This window comes from Ornithorhynchus anatinus, chromosome 11 (genome assembly GCF_004115215.2).
Source record: "Ornithorhynchus anatinus isolate Pmale09 chromosome 11, mOrnAna1.pri.v4, whole genome shotgun sequence".
Classification (NCBI taxonomy): domain Eukaryota; kingdom Metazoa; phylum Chordata; class Mammalia; order Monotremata; family Ornithorhynchidae; genus Ornithorhynchus; species Ornithorhynchus anatinus.
Window position 1 is genome coordinate 50,092,356 of NC_041738.1, and position 22,698 is coordinate 50,115,053.

Here is a 22,698-nt window from a genome sequence, read left to right on the forward strand (position 1 = left end):
GAGTCGGGACACGGCGGCGGCAAGCGGGGCCACATACTGGATGGAGCGGGGAGGAGGGGGCATCAGACAGGCAGCGGAAAGTTTAGAGTCCCGAGAAGCGGCGTGACCTTGTGGAAAGGCTCCACCGCTTGCCTGTTCTGTGACCTCGGGCAAATCACGTAACTTCTCTGTGCGTTTCCTCATCTGTCAAATCGATCGATCCGTGGTATTTACTGAATGCTTGCTACGTGCGGGGCACTGTACTAAGCGGTGGGGAGAGGACGCTACGACAGAGTGGACAGTCGCATCCCCTGACCACAGTGAGCTCAAACGAGGATTAAATACCTGTTCTCCCTTTATCTTAGACTGTGTTGTATCTGATTATCTTGTATCTAACCAAGAACTTAGCAAGGACTTAAGAAATCCCCCAATTATTATTACTGAGATGGCTGACCGCTGGTGCTCTGAAGACGGAAGTCTTCAGTGGAGCCACACCTTCCCAACCTCAGAGCAGGCACTCAGAGCCCCGTGCGGAACAGGGACCGCGTCCCGCCTAATTAATTTGTCCCTTCTCCAGCGCTGGGAACGGCGTTTGACACATAGTAAGCGCTTAACAAATACAGTGAACAAATAAATAAATACATAAATGCCCCCGATGGACCGGTCGGAGCTTTCTGAGCTAGGGGAAAAGATCCAGCCCTGCCAGGCCTTTAGCATCCGGCTGGAAGTGGCGAAGGAGGAGTGACGGCACCGTTCACACTTTCGGTATCTTAACAGACACCGGATTTCTGAGCCCAGTTTCTCTTTCGACGGGGGAGATTTTGTCACCAACAGCGAGGTGGCTCCCACTCTTCCTCCTCATGCATAATCTCACATGTGTGCACCCGCACGCGAACACACTCGGACTTCCCTATGGACTCCACAGACCGCGATGTCCTCGAGGGCCATGATTAGCCAACCGTGTTGTTTGCTGTGCCTGCAATCAAAGGAAGGGAAGCAGCGTGGCCTAGTGGAAAGCGCATGGGCCAGCGAGTAGAGGACCTGGGTTCTAATCCTGGCTCCGCCAGTTGTCTGCTGCGTGACCTTGGGAGGCTCGCTTAACTTCTCTGTGCCTCAGTTCCCTCATCTGTAAAATGGAGATTGAGACTAGGAGCCTCATATGGGACAGGGACTCTGTTCCACCTGATTACCTTGAATCTACCCCAGTGCTTAGTACAGTGCCAGGAACACAGGAAGCACTTAACAAATACCATGGGCGTAAAAAAAGAAGATTCAGTTTCTACACTCCCACAGACACCTGCAGACGCCCCCAGACTTCAGGGGACAGGTAGCAGGGTAGTTGGTTTGAAATTCCAGCACAATCATAAGACACCTTTGGGGACTTTTGACTATAAGGGAACCGGAATATGTTGTCAGTTCTACAAACTGCAAAAAAAAGAGACCTTTTTTTGAGGATGTCTGTGTTGCGTGGGTGTCCATCCTCAAAGAAGATGCTACTGATGGTAAAGTCCGCCTGTGAGTACGTGTGTGACTGAAAAGGCTACTTTGGGCCCCATAATCTCCAACCAAGTTGTTCGTGCCCACTGTCCAATGTGAGTCTGGAACTGGGAGTCAGGATCACTGGGTTCTAGCCCTGGGGTCCACCGCTTGCCTACTCTATGACCTTAACAAATCACTTCACTGGGCCTCAGTTTCTCCCCTGCACAATGGGGCTAAAATCCCTCTCTGTGAGCCCCAGGTGGCACAGGGACAGTAGAGCATTCTACACAGAGTAAGCGCTCGATACATTCCATTGATTTTTGACTGATTGTCTTATCTGATTATCTTGTATATCTACCTCAGTGCTTATGACACATAGTCAATCCTATTTATTGAGTGTTTACTTCAGGCAGAGCACTTGGGAGAGTACGGTGTAACAATATTAAGAGACAAATTCCCGGCCCATAATGAGCTTACAGTCTAGAGGACTGTTGTAAGCACTTAACGAATACCCCCCTCCTTATTGTGCTGTCATTTTGGGGGTGCACAGTACATTCCTAGGTAGGACCGTTCAAACATCCCGAGCGTGACCAAAGACCTTGGCTTACTCTTCCCTGACCAAGCCACCGAGATCCTGAATCGCCTAGCGGCATAGGGTTTTTCTGAGGGCAAGTATGAGGCGTTCCGCCAGGAAGAGGAAATGTGCTTTAATCGCCTTATTAGCGGTGATGGCCGGCACGGAACCGTCCACACTCCCTCTCCTGAATCCCCTGCAGCTGAGCGTTTTAAAAAATTATTATTGCTATTATTCTTAAGTGCTTACTATGCATCAAGCACTGTTCTAAGTGCCGAGACGGATACAAGTTAATCGGGTCAGACCCAGTCCCCGGCCTACATGGGGTTCACAGTCTAAGTAGATCACTGAAGCCTTCCCCGGGACTGAGGATTTACCACCCATCGAAGACAGCTGGGAATCTCTGCCCTGCACTGCACTCAAGTGATGTTGCAGAGAGACAAGAACTTAGCTGGAATTAGAAAAGAGCACGCAGGAGAATATCCCCCCCAGTAGGTCAAAGCAGTCGGCAGAAACCGCTTTGGTAACTATGAGGTCCCCTAGGCTCTAAGCTCCTCGTGGGCAGGGGCTGTATCGGCCAACTTTGTTGTACTGTACTTTCCCAAGGGTTTAATACGGTTTGCTGCCCGCAGTAAGCGCTCAATAAATACCACTGATCGATGGATTGTTGCAATGTCATATTCCAGGAATGAGAAACTCAAAGCAGACCACAGAATTACTGCAGTAGGCTTCATATGACTACCGCTCAAAGTGGAAAGAGTGGCTGACTCCGGTACATCAGGAAACAGTTTCCTCTTATCAAAAGGCAATGACATTTCTGATTCAATGAGATATAGCTCAATTTCACACTTACCCATTCCACACGAACCTATTCCGGCAGAGAATGATTTACTGAAACTGTGACGGGAATAATACGACCGAATAACAGAAAGAACATGGGGGATTATCTACTGGGCAGAGGATTTTTAGACTGGGAAATAACCAAGCATTCCCCCTCCCCCTGCAATGATGAAATCTAAGCAATCGAATCAATCGAACCCCTATAAGGCAGTAACCGACAAGATTTTGTCGGGTTTTTTTCCACTGGCATTTGTTAAGTGCTTACTATGCGGCACGCGCTGGGGTACAAGGTGACGACGTCCAACAGAGTCCCTGTCCCATATGGGGCTCATAGTCTTAATCTCCATTTTACAGACGATGGAACTGAGGCACAGAGAAAAGTGACTTGCCCAAGGTCACACAGCAGACAAGGGGCACAGCCGGGAAGAGAACCCAACTCCTCTGACTCACAGGTCTGTGCTCCTTCCACCAGGCTATGCCGCGGCTCATTTCTACCAGAGATTTAGGCGGTTGATAAGACCAACCTTTCGAACAGTCAGTTATGGCACCGGTTAACGAGCAAATGGAAAACCACATCGCATTCCGGGGGAAGACCACCCCAGCAAGAAACATTTCAAGGGGGCTAGTGCTTCATTCGTGATGATGACGTTTGGGTCTGAATCCACTTAGCAGGAAACTAAACAATACCAATTATGGATTTACAGTAAATCGGGACAATGAACCCGTCGTCGGGTTTTAATACCATAGAGATTATGGGAATCTCTTGGCCAACGCCAAGTCGGCTTCGATAGCGAGAGGAAGCAGCGTGGCCTAGTGGACAGGACACAGATCTGGGAGTCAGAAGGACCCGGGTTCTAATCCTGAGTCCACCACTTGTCTGCCGTGTGACTTTAGGCAAGTCACTTAACTTCTCTGTACCGCAGTCACCTCATCTGTAAAATGGGGATTAAGGCTGTGAATGCTATGAGGGACTGTGTCTAAACACCCCCCCGCCAAAAAAAAACCTACTAAAAATCTCAAAAACCTTTGGGGATTATGTACAAATGGAGTTTGATAAGGATAGAGTAAGCCCTTAATAAATGCTACCGATGGACCGATTGACTGATTGGTACGTGTAAATTAAGACAAAAAAATCAATGGCTGATTTACTGAATCAGCCGGCTGTCAGGAAAGGCTCAATGACTCGAGAGTCAGGGACTGTTGAAGCAACATGGCCTAGTGACAAGAACGTGAGCTTGGGAGTCCGAGGTCGTGGGTCCTCATTCCGCCTCTGCCGCTTGTCTGCTGTGTGACCTTGGGCAAGTCATTTAACTTCTCTGGGCCTCAGTTACCTCATCTGTAAAATGGGGATTGAGGCTGTGAGCATTACCTTGTATTCACCCCGGCGCTTAAGACAGTGCTTGGCACATAGTAAGCGTTTAACAATTACCATGTCTAATTAATTAAGAGCCGGAGTCAAGGTGGGGCCCCCAAATCCCTGGGCTTCCTGCAGTTGAGAGGAATCAGAGACGCAGCAATGTGGGGAAAAGCTGGATAAAATATGCAGTTCTCATGTGGAGAAGATATTCCAACCACCTCAGTGGTTGCAAGGCGATCAAGGCTGCTTAATAATAATAATAATAATAATAATAATAATAATAATAGGGGTATTTGTTAAGCGCCTACTATGTGCAAAGCACTGTTCTAAGCGCTGGGGGGATACAAGGTGATCAGGTTGTCCCACGTGGGGCTCACAATTTCAATCCCCATTTTATAGATGAGGTAATTGAGGCCCAGAGAAGTGAAGTGACTTGCCCAAAGTCACACAGCTGGCAAGCGGCGGAGCGGGGGTTAGAACCCATGACCTCTGACTCCCAAGCCCGGGGTCCTTCCACTGAGTCACGCTGCTTAGGATACTGTCCGGATGGCCTAACTTGCGTGGAGCTGAATGCTGATTAGTTTTAATGCCCTCTGACTATAAACTCTGACCTGACGTACTGTACATCTAGTCTCCGGCCCTGGCAGAGATCGTGGATGGTAACGACTCCTCTCCCGCCATCTTCAAAGAGGTCCAGGGACGACGATGATAACAACGGCATTTATTGAGGGTTCGTTTTGCGCCAGGCACTGTACTAAGCACTGGGGTGGAAACAAGCAAATCGGGTTGGACACGGTCCTTATCCCAAATGGGGCGCAGAGTCTCCCAAGATAACCCCTCAATCGGGCCTCGCTCTCAACTACCTTGACTCCGACCAACCCTAGCGAAGACTCTCTTCCCTTCTCAACCTGCCAAACCACGTCCCTTCTCCGCCTTCGCGGCCTTCCTAAAAAGCCACATCCCCCAGGAAGTATTCCCTGGCTGATCCCGCCCCTCCCTGTTCATTCACGTATTTTTAATTTGCTTTTGTTGTTACCAGTTGCGTTGCGTTTTAGTAGCCGTGGTATTTATTAAGCACTTACTGTGTGACGAGAACTGTACTAAGCGCCGGGGTGGACACCGGCCAATCGGGTCGGCTAGAGTACCTGTCCCACATGGAGCTCACAGTTTAAGTAGGAGGGCGAACGGGAACCGAATCCCCATTTTACAGACGAGGAAACGGAGACCCGGAGACGTTAAGTGACTTGCCCGGGGACACACAGCAGCGGGTTTTCCCTTTTGTACTCACTGTACGTTTGCCGTCTATCGACTCCTCCAAGACGGGGAGACATCTTTTCCTTCTACTGGATGCTCTCCATACCTCTGCCCACATGAGGTGCTTGATGAACCATGATAATGATTCATTCATTCAATCGTATTTATTGAGCGCTCACTGTGTGCAGACCACTGTACCAAGCACTTGGAATGTACCATTCGGATCATCTTTGAAGACCTCTGTCGTCTAGACGGCGCCATTAGCGACTCATCACTCGAGGCCCCCCAGAAGAATAACCGTTCATGGCACCACAGTTGCTAATCTGTCTTGACGGTGACTTCCAATTCAAGGCCTCAGCAGATGCCGAAAACAGGATTCAACAAATGTCGGCTTGGTCCGCCATCAAATACACCAAACCACCCTTATCCAGATTATCTGAGATATCTCTGTTTGCGTGGGGGGGCTTGTTAGCCTAGTTTATACTTGCAGCGGTGGGGAGTGTCTCTTCACCTCCGCTGACAACAGGTGACCCCCTGAAACTCGATCCTAGGCCTCTTCCTTGACGTGCTCTTTCTCGGGATGCACCTTACCCACAAAACTATTTTGTAAACTCTTGGAGGGAAGGGAACGTATGTTTTGCTTCAGTTGTACTCTCCCAAGTTATCAGTACGGTGCTCCACACTCAGTACTCTGAACCCAAGAAGTGCTCCATAAATACCATTGATACATTACAGCGCTGGCGAGGCTGTGGGGGTCGTAGCCAAGCGTGGACTGCCCTCCTCCAAATGGACTCAGCCGTTATTTTAGCATCGTTACTTTGGGCTGTTAAATTTGTAACGGTTGTTTCTCATTCATCATTACTGCTTTCCACCTCTGTCTTCCGGAGCCCGGGCTCGGGAATCGGAGATCGTGGGTTCGAATCCCGGCTCTGCCACTCGTCAGCCGTGTGACCGTGGGCAAGTCACTTCTCTGTGCCTCGGTTACCCCATCTGTAAAAATGGGGATTAAGACTGTGAGCCTCACGTGGGACGACCTGATTACCCTGTATCTCCCCCAGCGCTTAGGACAGTGCTCTGCACGTAGTAAGTGCTTGACAAACACCAACATTATTATTACATTGTGAGCCTCAGGTAGGGATTGTATCTTCTCCCCCGATTAGACCCTAAGCCCACCACAGGGCAGGGACTGTCTCTATCTGTTACCGATCTGTACATTCCAAGCGCTCAGTACAGTGCTCTGCACACGGTAAGCGCTCAATAAACACTATTGAATGACTCATATTAACTGCAGCATTTAGCGCGGTTCTTGGCACATCGTATAAGCGCTTGCTAAAACTGAATTTAACTCTAGACTCATCATCCTTCCTGACTTAAAGATGTCCCTCCTGGTCAAAGCTAGAGCTACACTCTCTTTTCAACCCAAACTCTCTCCTCTGTCCGACCTCCCCCTCGGGGTCCACGGCATCATTATCCTCTTCCCCGGCCTCCTCTCCCTGCTTCCCATAACCCTCAAATCCATTTTACTGTTCCCTCATTTACCCCTCACATCCAGGCTGACAGGACGCCCCGCCCGTTCTTCCTCAGCGATGGCGTTTGCCTGTGTGCAGATTACCTGCACGGTGGATTATCTAGTGTCCTAAACCATCTAGCCCGGGCCTGTTTTCCCTGTCCCACCCCGACTCCTCCTTCCCTCTCAACAGGCTCCTGAAACCCACAATTACGATTTAAGCCCAGATTCACCAAATGCTCTAAATGCAGACTTTTGAAAGCTGAAGGCTGTAGGTTCGTGGTGGGCAGGGAATGTGTCCGTTCTTATACTGTACTCTCCCAAGAGCTTAGCACAGGGCTCTGCGCACAGTAAATGCTCAATCAATACCACTGACTGACTGAAAGATAGAAACCAACTCGGTTGCCCACCCCAAAGGCAAATCCTGCCCTCCCTAATAATGATGTTGGTATTTGTTAAGCGCGTACTATGTGCGGAGCACCGTTCTAAGCGCTGGGGTAGATACGGGGTAATCAGGTCGTCCCACGTGAGGCTCACGGTCAATCCCCGTTTTACAGATGAGGGAACTGAGGCCCAGAGAAGTGAAGTGACTTGCCCACAGTCACACAGCTGACGGGTGGCAGAGCCGGGAGTCGAACCCACGACCTCCGAACCCTACCTCCCACACACATCCACCACCCCGGCCCCTTCTTCCGCCCGACTCCCTTTCAAGGAGTGATCTGATCTGGCCTCAGAGGTCCCCGCGGGGCCTCCCCTCAGAGCTCTGAAGCCTTTAGAGGAAGGTGGCCCGGTTACGCTGAGCTCCCAGGCCGTGCCGGGGAACGGAGAGCGGACGGCCAGTCCAGCCTGCCTTGACAGGGCTGCCCCCGGGGCCCGGGGAGCTTGGCGTTCCCGTCGGAAGGGGGGCGGACGCCGGAGGGATTCGCGGGTCCCCCGGAGAAGGTCCATCTGCCACCCGACACCTCAGCAGGAGGAGCGCTGCCGGGGGCTGAGGAGCAGAGGGGAGCGGGGTGGGGAGGAGGGGCGCTTTTCTCCGGCTCGACCCCGGACCCCCGGCAACGTACACGGGTGCCAGCCGGAGAGGGAGCCGAACACTGAGGTAACCATCCCTCCCGGGCCCGTCCCCGACGTTCTCCGGGCCGGGATCGTGCCGGCCGGGCCCTCCCTCCCGCAGCACCGTACCGTACACGCTATCGGAGGTTCGGCTCGGGTTCCAGAACAAACTCTTGGTTAACGGTCCCTCCGGTGCACGTCAGGGGGGGCCCCCGTTGGCTCGGCTCAAAGCAGACCCCCCGTCCGAATGGCCCTCGTCCAGACGGGTCTCTTCCGGTGACACCATCAGCCCAGGGAGGGCCCGTCCCCTCCCGGCGTGGGAGTCGTACGACCAGGCGCCGTCGTCCTAGGCCGCTTAGTGGATCGAGCCCGGGCCCGGGAGTCGGTCTAACCCCGGCTCTCCCAAATGCTTGCGGGGTGACCTTGTCGCTTAACTTCTCTGTGCCTCAGTTAATTCATCTGTAAAACGGGGATTAAGACCGAGCCCCACGAGGGGCTTTCCCCCAGGCCACGCTGCTTCTGGCTGTTGCGGCACGAAGGGGAGGCCCGGCCGGGGAGCGATCACCAAGGGGGTGGGGGCGACGTCGCCCCTCCGCCCGCCAGACCCCCACGGCCCCCCGTCGAGACCTGCGCCTCGCAGACCTCAGAGGAGGTGGCGAGCACTCCTGTCCGGCTGGAGGGGACAATGCCGGAAGGGGTGGGGGCACCCGGGAAGGTGCTTCCCGGGGCAGGCGGGGGCCGTTCTACACTCGGAGGCCGGGGGAAGGGCTCGGGAGAGAAAACGGGAGGGCCCAAGCTATGAGGAGGAAGCGGCCAAAGGCAGGGCAGGAGGGAAGAGCAGCAGGGCCCAGTGGAAAGAGCACGGGCCTGGAAGTCAGAGGAGCTGGGTTTTAATCCTGGCTCTGCCACTCGTCTGCTGCGTGACCTCGGGCAAGTCACTTCTCTGGGCCTCAGCTTAAATCCTACTCCCTCTTGCTTAGACTATGAGGCCCTTGGGGGAGAGGGACTGTGTCCGACCTGATCATCTTGTACCTACCCCGGCACCTAGTACAGGGCTCGACACTCAGTAAGTACCGGAACAAGTACCATTAAGAAACAATGCTGCATCCTGAGGAGGCCCTGCCCCCTGAAAAATCCCACCACTCCACCTCATTTCCCTTCTTGCTGCGCTCAGGAGGCAGAGCTCCTCTCAACGGGAGGAATGAATTCCCTTTCTTTGAAAAAAATCCCACAAAATATTCCCGGCCACTTCGGGCTTTTGCTTGGCAATCAGCCTCTTCCATAACCTGCCACCCGCTTCTGCTTTCCTCACCGATCCGCCCGAGAGAGAGATTATCAAAAGCTCCGGCCTACAGCTTCGGAAGAAGCCCCGGCCACGGACAGGTCTAGCCTCACAGCTGAAGGGGGAGACGGCCGGAGGCAGGGGGAGGCCGGCGGAAGGAGGGAGAAGGTGTCAAGACGCTAAACGCGCGCAGCTGGTCGGAGGCACGACATGCCACAGCAAACGCTTTCAATTCCCGGAATCCTGGCCGCGGATCAATATGGAATGCGAAACGACCGACTGACCTTCCCCCCCAACACTTTGCTTCCTTCAGGCCACGACCGTTGTCTGCTCCTCCAGCAGCCCTTCCCCACGCCACCTTCCATCAGAATGAAAAACCTTCCCCGGGTGGTATGCGCCGCCCCCAGATAATTCAAAACATAGCAGCGGCCCCGGGCAACCCACGTAAACAGGACGTCGGAGAATCTATTTGGGGCATTTGGAGCCCGGGGCTGACCAGCTGGAGAATGCGGAGTTACGGGTTACGGGAGCAGCCGGGCGGCTCCCCTCCGGGGGAATCCGCCGGCCTTATTGGAAGATCGCGCGAGCCAAGATCCGTCAGGCCGGACACCGAACGAGTCCAAGTGACCGAAGGGAGGACGTTAGGAAACAATCTGTCACCTTAAGCACTTTGAGCCTCCCCCCCCGGCCCCGCGCGGTTATGTAAATATCCTTACACTCTACCGTTTCCCTTCTCCGGAATCTATCGGAACGTCTAAGCCGTGCAGACGGTAAGCTCCTGGTGGACGGGGATCGCACACGCCAGCTCTGGGACGTTGTACTTCCCCGAGTGTTCGGTACGGTACTAGGTACACGGTAAGTGCTCAATCTATCAATCGACTGCACTTACTGAGGGCTTACTGTGTGCAGGGAACTACACTGAACCTGCCAGCTGTGCGACCGTGGGCATGTCACTCAACTTCTCTGTGCCTCGGTTACCTCATCTGTACTATTGGAATTAACCGTGAGCCTCACGTGGGACAACCTGATGACCCTGTATCTACCCCAGCGCTTACAACAGTGCTCTGCACGTAGTAAACGCTTGACAAATGTCGATATTATTATTATTATTATTATTACAACAGCTCAGTGGAAAGCAGGCTGGCTCAGCGGAAAGAGCCCGGGCTTAGGAGTCAGAGGTCACGGGTTCTAATCCCGGCTCCGCCACCTATCAGCTGTGTGACTTTGGGCAAGTCACTTAACTTCTCTGTGCCTCAGTGACCTCATCTGGAAAATGGGGATTAAGACCGTGAGCCTCACGTGGGACAACCTGATTACCCCGTTTCTACCCCAGCGCTTAGAACAGTGTTCAGCACATAGTAAGCGCTTTAAAAATACCATGATTAATTACAACACAACAATAGAACACACACATCCCCTCCCTACAGTGAGCACCGATCGATCGATTCATCGACTGATTACTTTGCTGTGGCTCCTGCAAACACCGAGCCGTGTGAGCCGCTCCCGCGGAGGAGGAAAGCTGGTCTGGAGAGAGCGAGTCAGAAGATTGGGGCTGGGCCACCAACGGCCCTTCGGGGACCTTGGGCCCATTGCTCCTCCAGGTTGGACTTCACTTCCTTTATTGCTAGGAGGAGGCGAGGGGTGGCAGGCTTTTCCAGGATTTATTGATAGAAGCAACGGTCTTGAGTGCCCAGGGTGGACGGGGGTGGGGATGTGCAGGGGAAGCGGTGGGTGGCGGGGCGGGACACTGAACACACCCGAATGTGGCGCTCACGGGGCCAGTCCGGCCCCACTCGCTGACCCCGGAGGTGCTTTTCCTCCGGGGGGAAATCTTAGGGCGTTTGGACCAAGGGACCCTCCCAGGTTCTCCCCAGGGAGACTGGATATGGACTTCACCTTGATTCTATTTATTGCTATTGTTTTAATGAGATGTACATCCCCTCGATTCTATTTATTGCTATTGTTTTCGTCCGTCTCCCCCGATTAGACTGTAAGCCCCGTCGATGGGCAGGGACCGTCTCTGTCTGTTGCCGATCTGTCCGTTCCGAGCGCTTAGTACAGTGCTCTGCACACAGTAAGCGCTCAATAAATACTACCGAATGAATGGATATACCCAGGGGGCTCCCGCACTGCTTCCGAACCAAGCGCGCGGCAGTGGCATTTCACGGTCTGATGCCGCGACAACGGCCCTTAGTTTGACTTCCTCCAGGGGTGATTCCCTGTAGACTGTAAGCTCCTCGGGGGCGGGAATCCCATCCAACAGCTCTTTGAAACGCACTTTCTCAGCTACTTAGTACGGAGCTCTGTGTCCAGTAAGTGCTAAATAAATACCCTTGATAGAGGGATGAGATTGTGCCAGTGCAAGGGACCACAGTGATATTTCTTAAGCACCCGCAGCGTGTCAGGCTCCTCACAGAACCACTAGTCGGGGATCGAAAGAGACAGGGGAGGGGTCCTGAGAGCAAGTCATTAATTTAATAATAATAATAATGTTGGTATTTATTAAGCGCTTACTGTGTGCGGAGCACTGTTCTAAGCACTGGGGGGTGATACGGGGTGATCAGGTTGTGCCACGTGAGGCCCGCGGTCTTCAGCCCCGTTTTACAGAGGAGGTAACTGAGGCACAGAGAAGTTAAGTGACTTGCCCACAGACACACAGCTGACAGGTGGCAAAGCCCGCATTCGAACTCATGACCTCGGACTCCCGAGCCCGGCTTCTTCCCACTGAGCTAGGCTGCTTCTCAACCAAACAGAAAATTCACCCAAGGGAAACGCCTGCTCTTTTCTGAGCATCCACTCTGTTCTCGACCCAGTGTTTCTTCTCTTCAACCCGCGATACCACAGGTCCCGCCATTCCGCCCAGCGGCAACTGGGCGCCTTGGGCACGCAGACGGCCGGGAGCCGAGGCGAGGGGCCTGCGGTTCTCCTCCTCGGGTCTGTTTAGAAAAACACGCGCCACCGGCAGGACGAAACCAGAACCCCCGCCGCTCGACGAGAAATCCGAGGCGGCATCCGAGGTCGCAGAGGGGCCGGGAGTGGACGGTGTTTACGGAGAATCGCAAGAGCCTCTGAATGGGGACGGAGTGTATCCGAGACGGCGCCGGGCCCCGGATTTGAACAACGCCCTCAAAAGGCCCTCGGCTCCCTCTTCGCCGAACCCCGGCCCGAGCCTCACGGGCCAACTGGCCGAGCCCCGAAATGGCCACACCTCGAGGGGCCCCGACAACATTAAAGGCTCCCTTGCCCGACCGGCAGGAACCCGACGACTGATGACTTATTCACTGTAGAGCTCACAGATCCCTCCAAAATGCCTATGGCTGAGGCCGAGGCTGCGATCCTCACGTGGGGCAACCCGATTACCCTGTATCTACCCCAGCGCTCAGGACAGTGCTCGGCACATTGTGAGCGCTTAACAAATACCGACATTATTACTCTCTGGGCCTCAGACACCTCATCTGTAAAATGGGGATGAAGACTGTGAGCCTCACGTGGGGCAACCCGATCACCTCGTATCTACCCCAGCGCTTAGAACGGCGCTCGGCCCACAGTGAGCGCTTAACAGATACCAGCGTCATCATCATCATCACAAGGGAAGAATGCTTTTCACTCGGTGTCTCTCCAACTGCACCGACACAAAGGCCCCTCGTGCGTCATCGGGGTGTTCTCTTCTTGACCCTACGGGTTGGGAAAGTTGGGGGAGCTAAAAAAGGGAAGCCACAGAGGGATTAAGAAGCAAGAGGGGAGGGCTGAACTCGAGCGTTCTGGTCCTGGCTCCCAGGTCGACCCTCTCTCCCCAACTGATTATAATAACGATATTTGTTAAGCGCTTACTAAACGCCAAGCACTGTACCGAGCGCCGGGGTAGGTACCAGATAATCAGGTCGGATACGGGCCCGGTCCCATATAGGGTCTGAGGAGGGTGGAGCAGGACTGGAGTAGATGAGGAAACTGAGGCCCAGAGAAGTTAAATGACTTGCCCGAGGTCACACGGCAGACGGGCGGCAGAGGCCGGGTTACAACCCCAGGTCCTCCGATTCCCGGGCCCGGAGTCTGCTTCCCCCTGTGTGGATTCCCCGTATCGCCAGGGAATCGGGGTCCTTTATACAACGCCAAGTTCGGAGCTGGGTGGAGAGGGGAATACCCATCCATGTCCCATCGGTCTGGGAACGAGAAGCAGAAGTTACTCCCCACCGGTTCTGAAGAGGGAGAGGTAAGCAGTGACCCAGACGTAGGAGTAGCCCGCACAGCCGGGCGCGAGGCAGGCAGAATATTGGGAAATACCTCTGTGGAACGTCAGAAAGACTTCAAAAAACGCTTGGTTATTATTAAAAAAGCTTGCCATTTCTTCGTGTTTTGTCTTCCCTTATCAGACTGTTATCTCTTCCCCTCTAGACCGTACGTTCCCTGTGGTCAGGGAACGTGTCCACCGACTCTGTTGAACTGTACTCCCCCAAGCAATCGGTAATACTACTAATAATAACGATGTCGGTATCTGTTACGCGCTTACTGGGTGCAGAGCACCGTTCTAAGCGCTGGGGGAGATACAGGGTCATCGGATTGTCCCACGTGAGGCTCATAGTCTTCATCCCCATTTTGCGGATGAGGGAACGGAGGCCCAGAGAAGTGAAGTGACTCGCCCACAGTCACACAGCTGACAAGGGGCAGAGCTGGGATACGAACCCATGACCTCTGGCTCCCAAACCCGGGCTCTTTCCGCTGAGCCACGCTGTTCTGCACACAGAGCGCCAAATAAATGCGATTGATTGATTGATTGATAGCTCCTTGAGGGAGGGCAGTGCGATTTTGCTCTGCTCAGGCCGTTCCAAAGGGGTCAGCTTAGAGCTGGGTATGGGTGTGAATGTGTGCAACTGTGTGTGCTTCTGTGTGTGTGTGTGTGTACTCATGGGTGTATGTGCTGGTGCCTGTGTCAGCCCCTCCCTCCTCTCTCCACCCTCTGAGCATTCCATGACACCACACTCATTCTTACAGGAGGCCCGAGGCTCCTGGGGAGGAGGAGAAAATCAGGCCGGCAGGCAGGCAGGGGCATGCAGGCATTTGGCGGCCGGGCTGGGCTAGGTTGGGCTGGAATGACAACCTCTCTCGTGTCACCGATCCCTGCTTCGGAGAACGCTCGGGCCGGGTACAGTCCCGGGCACCTACGGTAATCACGGTATTTACCGAGCGCCCACCGGTGCACTGGCGCAGTGCAGCAAATGCACACCCCGTGGGCTGGAGCAAAATCGCCGACGGCTTCTAAGGCGGTGTATTACGGACGGCCGTCCTTCCGAGGAAGGTCCGGACTACCGTCCTGTTCCCGCCGACGGCTCCGTATTTTGCTGATTTATTTTACTTTATGGTATTTTTCAAGCGCTTACTCTGTGTCCAGCGACGTTCCACGCTCCGGGGTAGATATACGTTGATCACGTTGGCCAGAATCCCTGTCGCCCACGGAGCTCGCCATCTCTTTCGGGCAGGGATCGTGCCTACCTGCTCTATTAAGCTGCCCCAGAGATGCCCGCTCTGTGAACGGGGCCAGGAGGTGGAAGGGGGGAAGTTCTACTGAAGCGCCAAGTTAGCCTCACACGGAGCTGGCCTGCCTCCGGTTGGTCTCCGACTGGGCTGCCGAACCCCTCTGGGCCTAGTTTCCTCGTCTGTAAAACGGGGCAAGGATAAGACCGTGAGGGGCAGGGACGGGCTTCGATCTCATTCGTTCATTCGTTCAACTGCATTTACTGACAGCTCACTGTGTGCAGGGCACTGGACTGAGCGTTTGGAAAGTACCATTCAGCAACGAATAAGAGACGGTCCCCGCCCGACACATAACCCTTGAATAATGATGACGCTGGTATGTGTTAAGCGCTTACTGCGTGCAGGGCACTGTTCTCAGCGCTGAGGTAGATAGAGGGTAATCAAGTGGTCCCCACGTGAGGTTCACAGTTAATGCCCATTTTACAGATGAGGGAACTGAGGCCCAGAGAAGTAAAGCGACCTGCCCACAGTCACGCAGCTGACAAGTGGCGGAGCCGGGACTCGAACCCATGACCCCTGACTCCCAAGCCCGGGCTCTTTCCACTGAGCCACGAATCTACCTCAGTGCGTAGTACATAGCAAGAGGTAGATAAAGGTCATAATTAGTATCACTAGTAATAATAATAACGTTGGCAATTTCTAAGCGCTTACTACATGCCGAGCACTGTTCTAAGCGCTGGGGTAGATACAGGGTAATCGGGTTGTCCCACGTGAGGCTCACAGTTAATCCCCGTTTTACAGAGGAGGGAACAGAGGCACAGAGAAGTGAAGTGACTTGCCCAGGCACACACCACCACACCGGAATATTTATCCACCCCCGGGGGGGTGGGGGGGGTGGGGGGGGAGTCTTGCCCCCCCGCTCCCGACTCCACACAGGGTCCCGGAGACCGTTCTCCGGTGGACCCCCAGCCCCGCCCCTCGCCCCCACCCCACCCCCGCCCTTCCACCGACGGGCTCGCAGCAGCAGGGACTCACAGCATCTTGAGGATCTCCACGAAGCAGCCGAGGATGCGGTCGGCGCGGGCGCTCAGCTCGATGCTCATGGTGCTGCAGGTGGGGCTGACCATCAGGCAGTCGATGAGGTTGGGCTCGCTGTCGTTCCCCACGCTGGCCGTCATCTTCTGGTTGGCCGCGTTGTTGCGCTCCACCTCCACGTGGATCTCGCTGGACGTGACGATGACCGCCTTGAGGCGGGACTCGGCCAGAGCGGCTTCCTGCGAAACCAGGTCCGGGCTCGTGTGGAGCAGGCGCAGAGGCAAGTTGGGTTTGCGGTCGCACTGCTGCTGGCAGCCGTTGCGGATTTCTTTCAGGCTCGGGGAGTTGTCCCGGCTAGGTGGGGAAAAACGCACCGATGGATAATAAAAGGGCTGTCGACAGAGGACCGACACGAGCGACCGGCTGTTGACGACCCCGGTTCCCCAGCTGGTGGATTGCCCCGTTCCTTCATTTACGTCTTCTCTGTCCCGAGACCCACCATTTGGCAAAGTCACTGATCGGGACCCCTGCACCCCAAGGTGGGCAGGGAGAGGATCGACCCCCGGTACTGGGGCAGTGGTGGCCCAGGGGGGATGAAAGCGATCTGTCTGGCCAGTGATAAAAATGAGTTTCTCCAGGATTTTCCCACTAGCACGAAGGCACCCTGGAGCCTGGATTCTCTGGGAAATAGACTTCTCTCAGCCCGTCCCGATTGACCGCTGTCCTTCAACCGGCTCGTCGGCTACGTACCGAGATAGCCATACCCGTACAGACGCAGCTTTCCACCTATCCCCCCGGCTCACTGTAAACCCCACTCCGGACACAGTACGGCTGGCGCGGACCCCACCCACAGGCATCCCGCAGGGGATAACGGGGATCTCCCATGGGGAGCGATGGACCAGTCTCAGTCCCCGGACTCCTGGTTATACGGCAGCTCCGCCAGCCCTCTCTCACCCCTGCCAGTCATGCTCCCGGCGGGGCACAGAGGGCAGAGGGCAAGCGGGCGGGCGTGACCTTTCAGATGCGGGACCCGTTTAAGGCCAAAGCGACCGCGGCTCGGTGCCGACGTTGGGGCTGCTCTGGCACAGCAGGCAGGCAGCCGCCTTGGTAACCGCTACGGCATCTGCTGCCCACGTTACCCCGCTGTTTTTCGGGATCGCTGCTCCGCCTGCCCATCTCGTGGGACTTCCCGGGCAGTTCAGGCATTCACTCAAGCCTATTTACTGAGCGCTTACTGCGCGCGGGGCACTGGACTGAGCGCTGGGGTGAGTCCGACATAACGATAAACAGAAACATCCTCCGCCCACAGAGAGCTTACGGTCTAAAGAGGGAGACGTACATTAATATAAACAGATCGATCACAGATACGTACATAAGCGCTGCGGGGCTGGGAGCGGGGGATGAAGAAAGGGAGCTCTCCAGTCAAAAGAGTTCACCGCCGACGGTAACGACCCCAGCAGGCCGAGGTGGGACTAGAACCCAGGTGTCTTGGTTCCCAGAGCTGGGCTATTTTCACCAGACTAACAGCAAGGATACCGACACCGTAAAGAGCCAAAACCCACCCCGGACAAATCCACGAGCACCTCGGCCGGGGGAAAAGAAAACCGCCAGTTCCACCGGAGCCACACTGACCTGTTGATGAATTCTTCGTAGCACGAGTAAATGGCTGCTAAACAGACGGCCACCAGGTTTGGCAGGACCCTGGGATGGGGGCACTGCCCAGTGGGGCCGTGCATGCTGAAAAACGATCGGAAAGGGACGGTCAGCGGCCGCTCCGCGGCGCTGGAACCGAGACCGGGGGAGGGTGCGGCGCTTGGGTAACGAATCATCACGGAGCGAGATTAGGGCGTGGGGAGGGAAAGTAAGCGCCACGTATTTTGTCAATCGGTCGATCCACGGTGTCTATTAAGGGCTTGCTCTGTGCAGAGCACTGTCCTAAGCGCTTGGGAAAATATCATTTCATCCTTTTAAAGCAAACGCAGTGTCACCCAGCCAGGCCCGTTCCACACGGCTCCATTAACGAAAGGCACCGGGTCCCGGGCTGAGCCCTCGGGTCGGGGGGGAGAGGACGGAAGGAGAACGTCCTACGTTCAGCCATCTTGTCGCTCTGAGGAGAGACCACTTCGCCCCGTTGGCTCCTTGACGGCCCTTCGGGATATCGCACCCTGGTTACCCCCCGGCAGCCCTGGCCAGGGCCTGGGGGCACTGCCCCGGTGGGGGAGGCACGGAGGAGCGGGACAGGGAAAGGGGGAAAGGCTCTCGGTTTAACTGACCTATGGATGAACTTCTTCACCACCTCCATGCCGGCATTCAGTTCATTCAAGGCAAGAATGTACTCCTGAGTAAACAGCCTCAACCGAGGACACTTCCCAAAATCCTGCAGAGAAAGAAGAGAGAGTCGGTGGATCTCATCTGTGCCTTTCACGCTCCTCGGTGTTCTCTGGAGATCCTGTGGAGATCCTGCAGTATCCCCTCCGGGTCTGGACCAGCAGAGATCTGGAGGACAGTGAGCTGAGTTCTGTGACACCCTTGGGAATTCTCCTCTGCCTAAGGGTGAACTGACCCAACCTTGGCAAGGAGATCAGACCCTAGAAAAGGGTCCCTGCAGCCAACCACTTTATAGTAATAACCACATTAATAACAATAGCAACACTACTGATTAGGGCACTTGTTAAGCACTCACTTTGTGCCGAGCGCCGTACTCAGTGCTGGGGGAGATACAGGGTAACCTCTGTCCCACATGGGACTCACGGTCCAAGTAGGAGGGAGAACAGGAATTTAATCTCCATTTTAGAGATGAAGAAATGGAGGTACGGAGTAATTACATGACTTGCCCGAGGTCATCCAGCAGGCAAGGGGTGGAGCCAGGATGAAACCCTAGATCTCTGACTTCCAGGCCCATGCCCTTTCCACTAGGCCACGCTGCCTCTCTACACATGGGGAGGGAGTCTGCCAGTCTTGGGCTCAGACGGATCCTCCCTTGGGGGCTGCGGACCGCTGGGGCTCCACGTGGGTCCGGCCAGGTTCAAGACTACACCCCTTTAGACAACCTGAGGGCAGGGGACCCGAGATCGGAGGACCAGTTCCATTTGGAGGGATGGAAATTGCAGCATTTTACAGAGGGCATTCATTCAATAGTATTTATTGAGCGCTTACTATGTGCAGAGCACTGTACTAAGCGCTTGGAATGTACAAATCGCCAGCGGGGAGGATTCTGCCTTGCGTTGCCACGTTCACAATTCCAATCAATAGATCAGTCAGGGCCATTCACTAGCCACTTACTGCCCGCGTAGCAACGTATTAAACACTTGGAGAAGTACAACACCGGAGAGCTGGTACACAATTCTTAGCACACATCTGTCCAGAGAGGAGGAGCCGACACTGAGAATTCGCCGACACGCTATTTTCCGGGCTCTCTATTTCAAGGCTCAACCTAGAATAGATGTATCGATGTCCTCCTGGAGAGAAGGAGCAAGAGAGTCTTTTGGCTAGAGAATGATGAAGAGAATTTGAAGGCCTTGGTGGAGTGTCAGAAAGGTTTTTAAAGGGTTGAAAAATCACACCCAAAAGGAACTGGGGTTATTTAGCCCAGAGAAGAGAAGGTGGAGAGATGACTTCATCTCGGCTTACCCAAATAATCAAAGGCGCTCATTTAATACGGTCCATTAGACCGTAAGCCCGTCAAAGGGCAGGGACTGTCCCTATCTGTTACCGATTTGTACATTCCAAGCGCTTGGTACGGTGCTCGGCACATAGTAGCGTGGCTCAGTGGAAAGAGCACGGGCTTTGGAGTCAGGGCTCATGAGTTCGAATCCCAGCTCTGCCACTTGTCGGCTGTGTGACTGTGGGTAAGTCACTTAACTTCTCTGTGCCTCAGTTCCCTCATCTGTAAAATGGGGATTAAGACTGTGAGCCCCACGTGGGACCACCTGATTCCCCTATGTCTACCCCAGCGCTTAGAACAGTGCTCGGCACATAGTAAGCGCTTAACAAATACCAACATTATTATTATTAGTAAGCGCTTGATAGATGCTATTGAATGAATGAATTTAAGTCCCCAGACAGCTGCTTAGATCCAACCCATGGATGATCTGTATATCCTCCCTGGCCCCTGACCCAAATTCTGATTACAAAGATCCGTCTGAGATGGCCAGATCCAATTCTGATCATGTTACAAAAACAATAACAGTGCTTATTGTGTGTTAAGTGCTTGGATGTGCCAAGCACTGTAATAATAATGATAATAATAATAATAATGATGTGGTATCTGTTAAGCGCTTACTACGTGCAAAGCACTGTTCTAAGCGCCGGGGAGATACAAGGCGATAAGGCTGTCCCACGTGGGGCTCACAGTTTTTAATCCCCATTTTACAGATGAGGTAACAGAGGCACAGAGAAGTCACTTGAACGCTGAGACAAGATAATCAGGCTGGACAGAGTTAACCGAACTTCCTTTCCTCCAAACTCCCTTCGGACCCATATCAGTTACTATTATTGGCTCTCTTCGGTATTTGGAAGTTTCTATCATGGAAGACGATTACTGGCTCTCCTCCATCTCCACGGAGAAACGGCTCGAGACGAGACGTGATTAAGCGGCAGCAGGAGGGATTTAGCTGAGATTTAAAGGGCAATTTCCTGGCAGTGAGTTAAGGGACGGTTCCGACCAGGTAGTGGATGAGCTAAATGATCTCTCAATCTCTACCACGACGCGTGCAAGAGAGCGTTCGGTAGTCAGGCGGGCTAGACTTAGCAGGAACCAATGGTGAAATTAAATTATACTGCCCTCTGGAATGGAGCAGGCTTCACTCCCAGCGATTTTTCTTCTTTTTAAACCGAAGCAATTATTCAGCAAATGGAAATCCCCAGGGTAAAATAAAGAGCACGGATAGATCCATCAGACCCTGGAAATTCTTGAGTTAGCAAATACGCTGAATTTCTATCCGCCAAGGCCGAGCACTGCAAACGTGCCTGATTTGGGAAAGCTTTCAAAAGTCAAGCGGGACATCTTATATTTAGAATGAGACCCTTATCTGAATTTAGAGGTTTTATAAGTCAGAAATCCCAAAATACCATTCAGAGAGGGTTTTATTGGTCACCAAGGACTATTTAGAACTGAATCTGTGCCTGGAGAGAGATGAGGTGGGAGGCCCTGGAATGCTGGGTTCTGAAAACTCCACAGGATGGGAGACTAGCTGCAGAAACCAAAAACATCAAGCAAGTCCCACTAAATCGTAAGCTCCGTCGCAGGCGGGATCAGAGCTACCGATTCTAATGATGTTGGTATCTGTTAAGCGCTTACTACGGGCAGAGCACTGCTCTAAGCGCTGGGGTAGACACAGGGGAATCAGGTTGTCCCACGTGGGGCTCACAGTCTTCATCCCCATTTTACAGATGAGGTAACTGAGGCACAGAGAAGTGAAGTGACTCGCCCACAGTCACACAGCTGACAAGTGGCGGAGCCGGGATTCGAATCCACGACCTCTGACTCCAAAGCCCGGGCTCTTTCCACTGAGCCACGCTGCTTCTCTATTCTATTCTATTGCACAGTGCTCTCCCAGGATTGAGTACAGTGCTCTGCACATAGGAAGGCCTCAATAAACGCTACTGAGTGATCGATTAATTTGGGATGAGCCACGGTCGCTAGCTCAAGGGTGATCCACTGGAAGAGGTGTCTTTCACTGAACAAGGACACAAGCTCCTCAACTGGCCTGGGCAAGGAAGCAGTGTGGCCTAGTGGACAGAGCACAAGCCCAGGAGTCGGAAGGATCTAGGTTCTCATCTCGGCTCCTCCACTCGTCTGCTGTGCGACACGGGGCAAATCAAGTCACTTCTTGTGCCTCAGTTACTCGTCTGTAAAAGGGGGATTAAGACTGTGAGCTCCCCGTGGGACACGGACTATCCAACTTGATTATCTCGTGTCTATCCCAGTGCTCAGTACAGTGCCTGGCACAGAGTAAATGCTTAACAAATTTTTTTTTTAAAAGAAAACGCAATGCCTGGGAATTGAACCTCTCGAGACACTTCCTAAGAGAACTCCTGCCAAAGCTCAGATTTGTTCCATGTCAATGCAAGACGGGAAGCAGGATGACTACAATATTTTCCCTTTCCCTTTCGTCCCTGACCAAATAAACGAAGCGATAGCAACTCAATCTCAGGACTCCAAGACTCACTGGACTCATCCTATTCCCTTAAAAGGAGATTCCAACCATCCATCTGCTAAAACGCTGGTTTGAGAAGCAAGGCCCCAGGAAAGGACGTGCAGGGGATGAGCCTATTGTTTCTTACACAAAAGACCCTTAAAATGTCAGACGTTGCCCCCCGCCAACTCCGACTCCCGGTCCTCTTTCGAACAGCACCTTTTCTTCCCCGGTATTTTCTGAGCTTCCCCTACTGCTCACTGTTCTCTGCCGGGTTGTATTGTGGAGAGCCACAAAGAAGATGAGGTTGTTACTTGTCCTCGAGGAGTTTACGGTCTAATTTCCTGCCTGAATCTAACCCTTTAGGTTTGGACAGGAATCCTGGGGCTCCGCGGTTGTTCCCGTTTTCTCATCTGTGAGCCAACAAAAGTTCAGAATGAACGACGGTTTCCGATTCCGGACCTCCGGGATGCTGAACGTGGCATAGGAGTCCCTACAGGTGAGAAGCAGCGTGGCTCAGTGGAAAGAGCACGGGCCTGGGAGTCAGAGGTCGTGGGTTCGAATCCCGGCTCTGCCACTTGTCCGCTGTGTGTCTGTGGGCAAGTCACTTCACTTCTCTGTGCCTCAGTGACCTCATCTGTAAAATGGGGATTAAATGGGAGCCTCACGTGGGACCACCCGATTACCCTGTATCTACCCGGCGCTTAGAACAGTGCTCTGCACATAGTAAGT

At 53.7% G+C, this 22,698-nt stretch overlaps 1 protein-coding gene across 1 annotated transcript in view; it reads right to left on the minus strand.

The window, feature by feature from the left end:
- LOC100076614 (c-Maf inducing protein) overlaps nt 1-22,698 on the minus strand; it is a 235,603-nt gene that overhangs the window by 22,906 nt on the left and 189,999 nt on the right. The window contains 3 exon segments of the mRNA XM_029074875.1: nt 15,830-16,183; nt 17,462-17,566; nt 18,103-18,206. Of these exon segments, the coding sequence (XP_028930708.1) occupies nt 15,830-16,183; nt 17,462-17,566; nt 18,103-18,206 (563 nt within the window).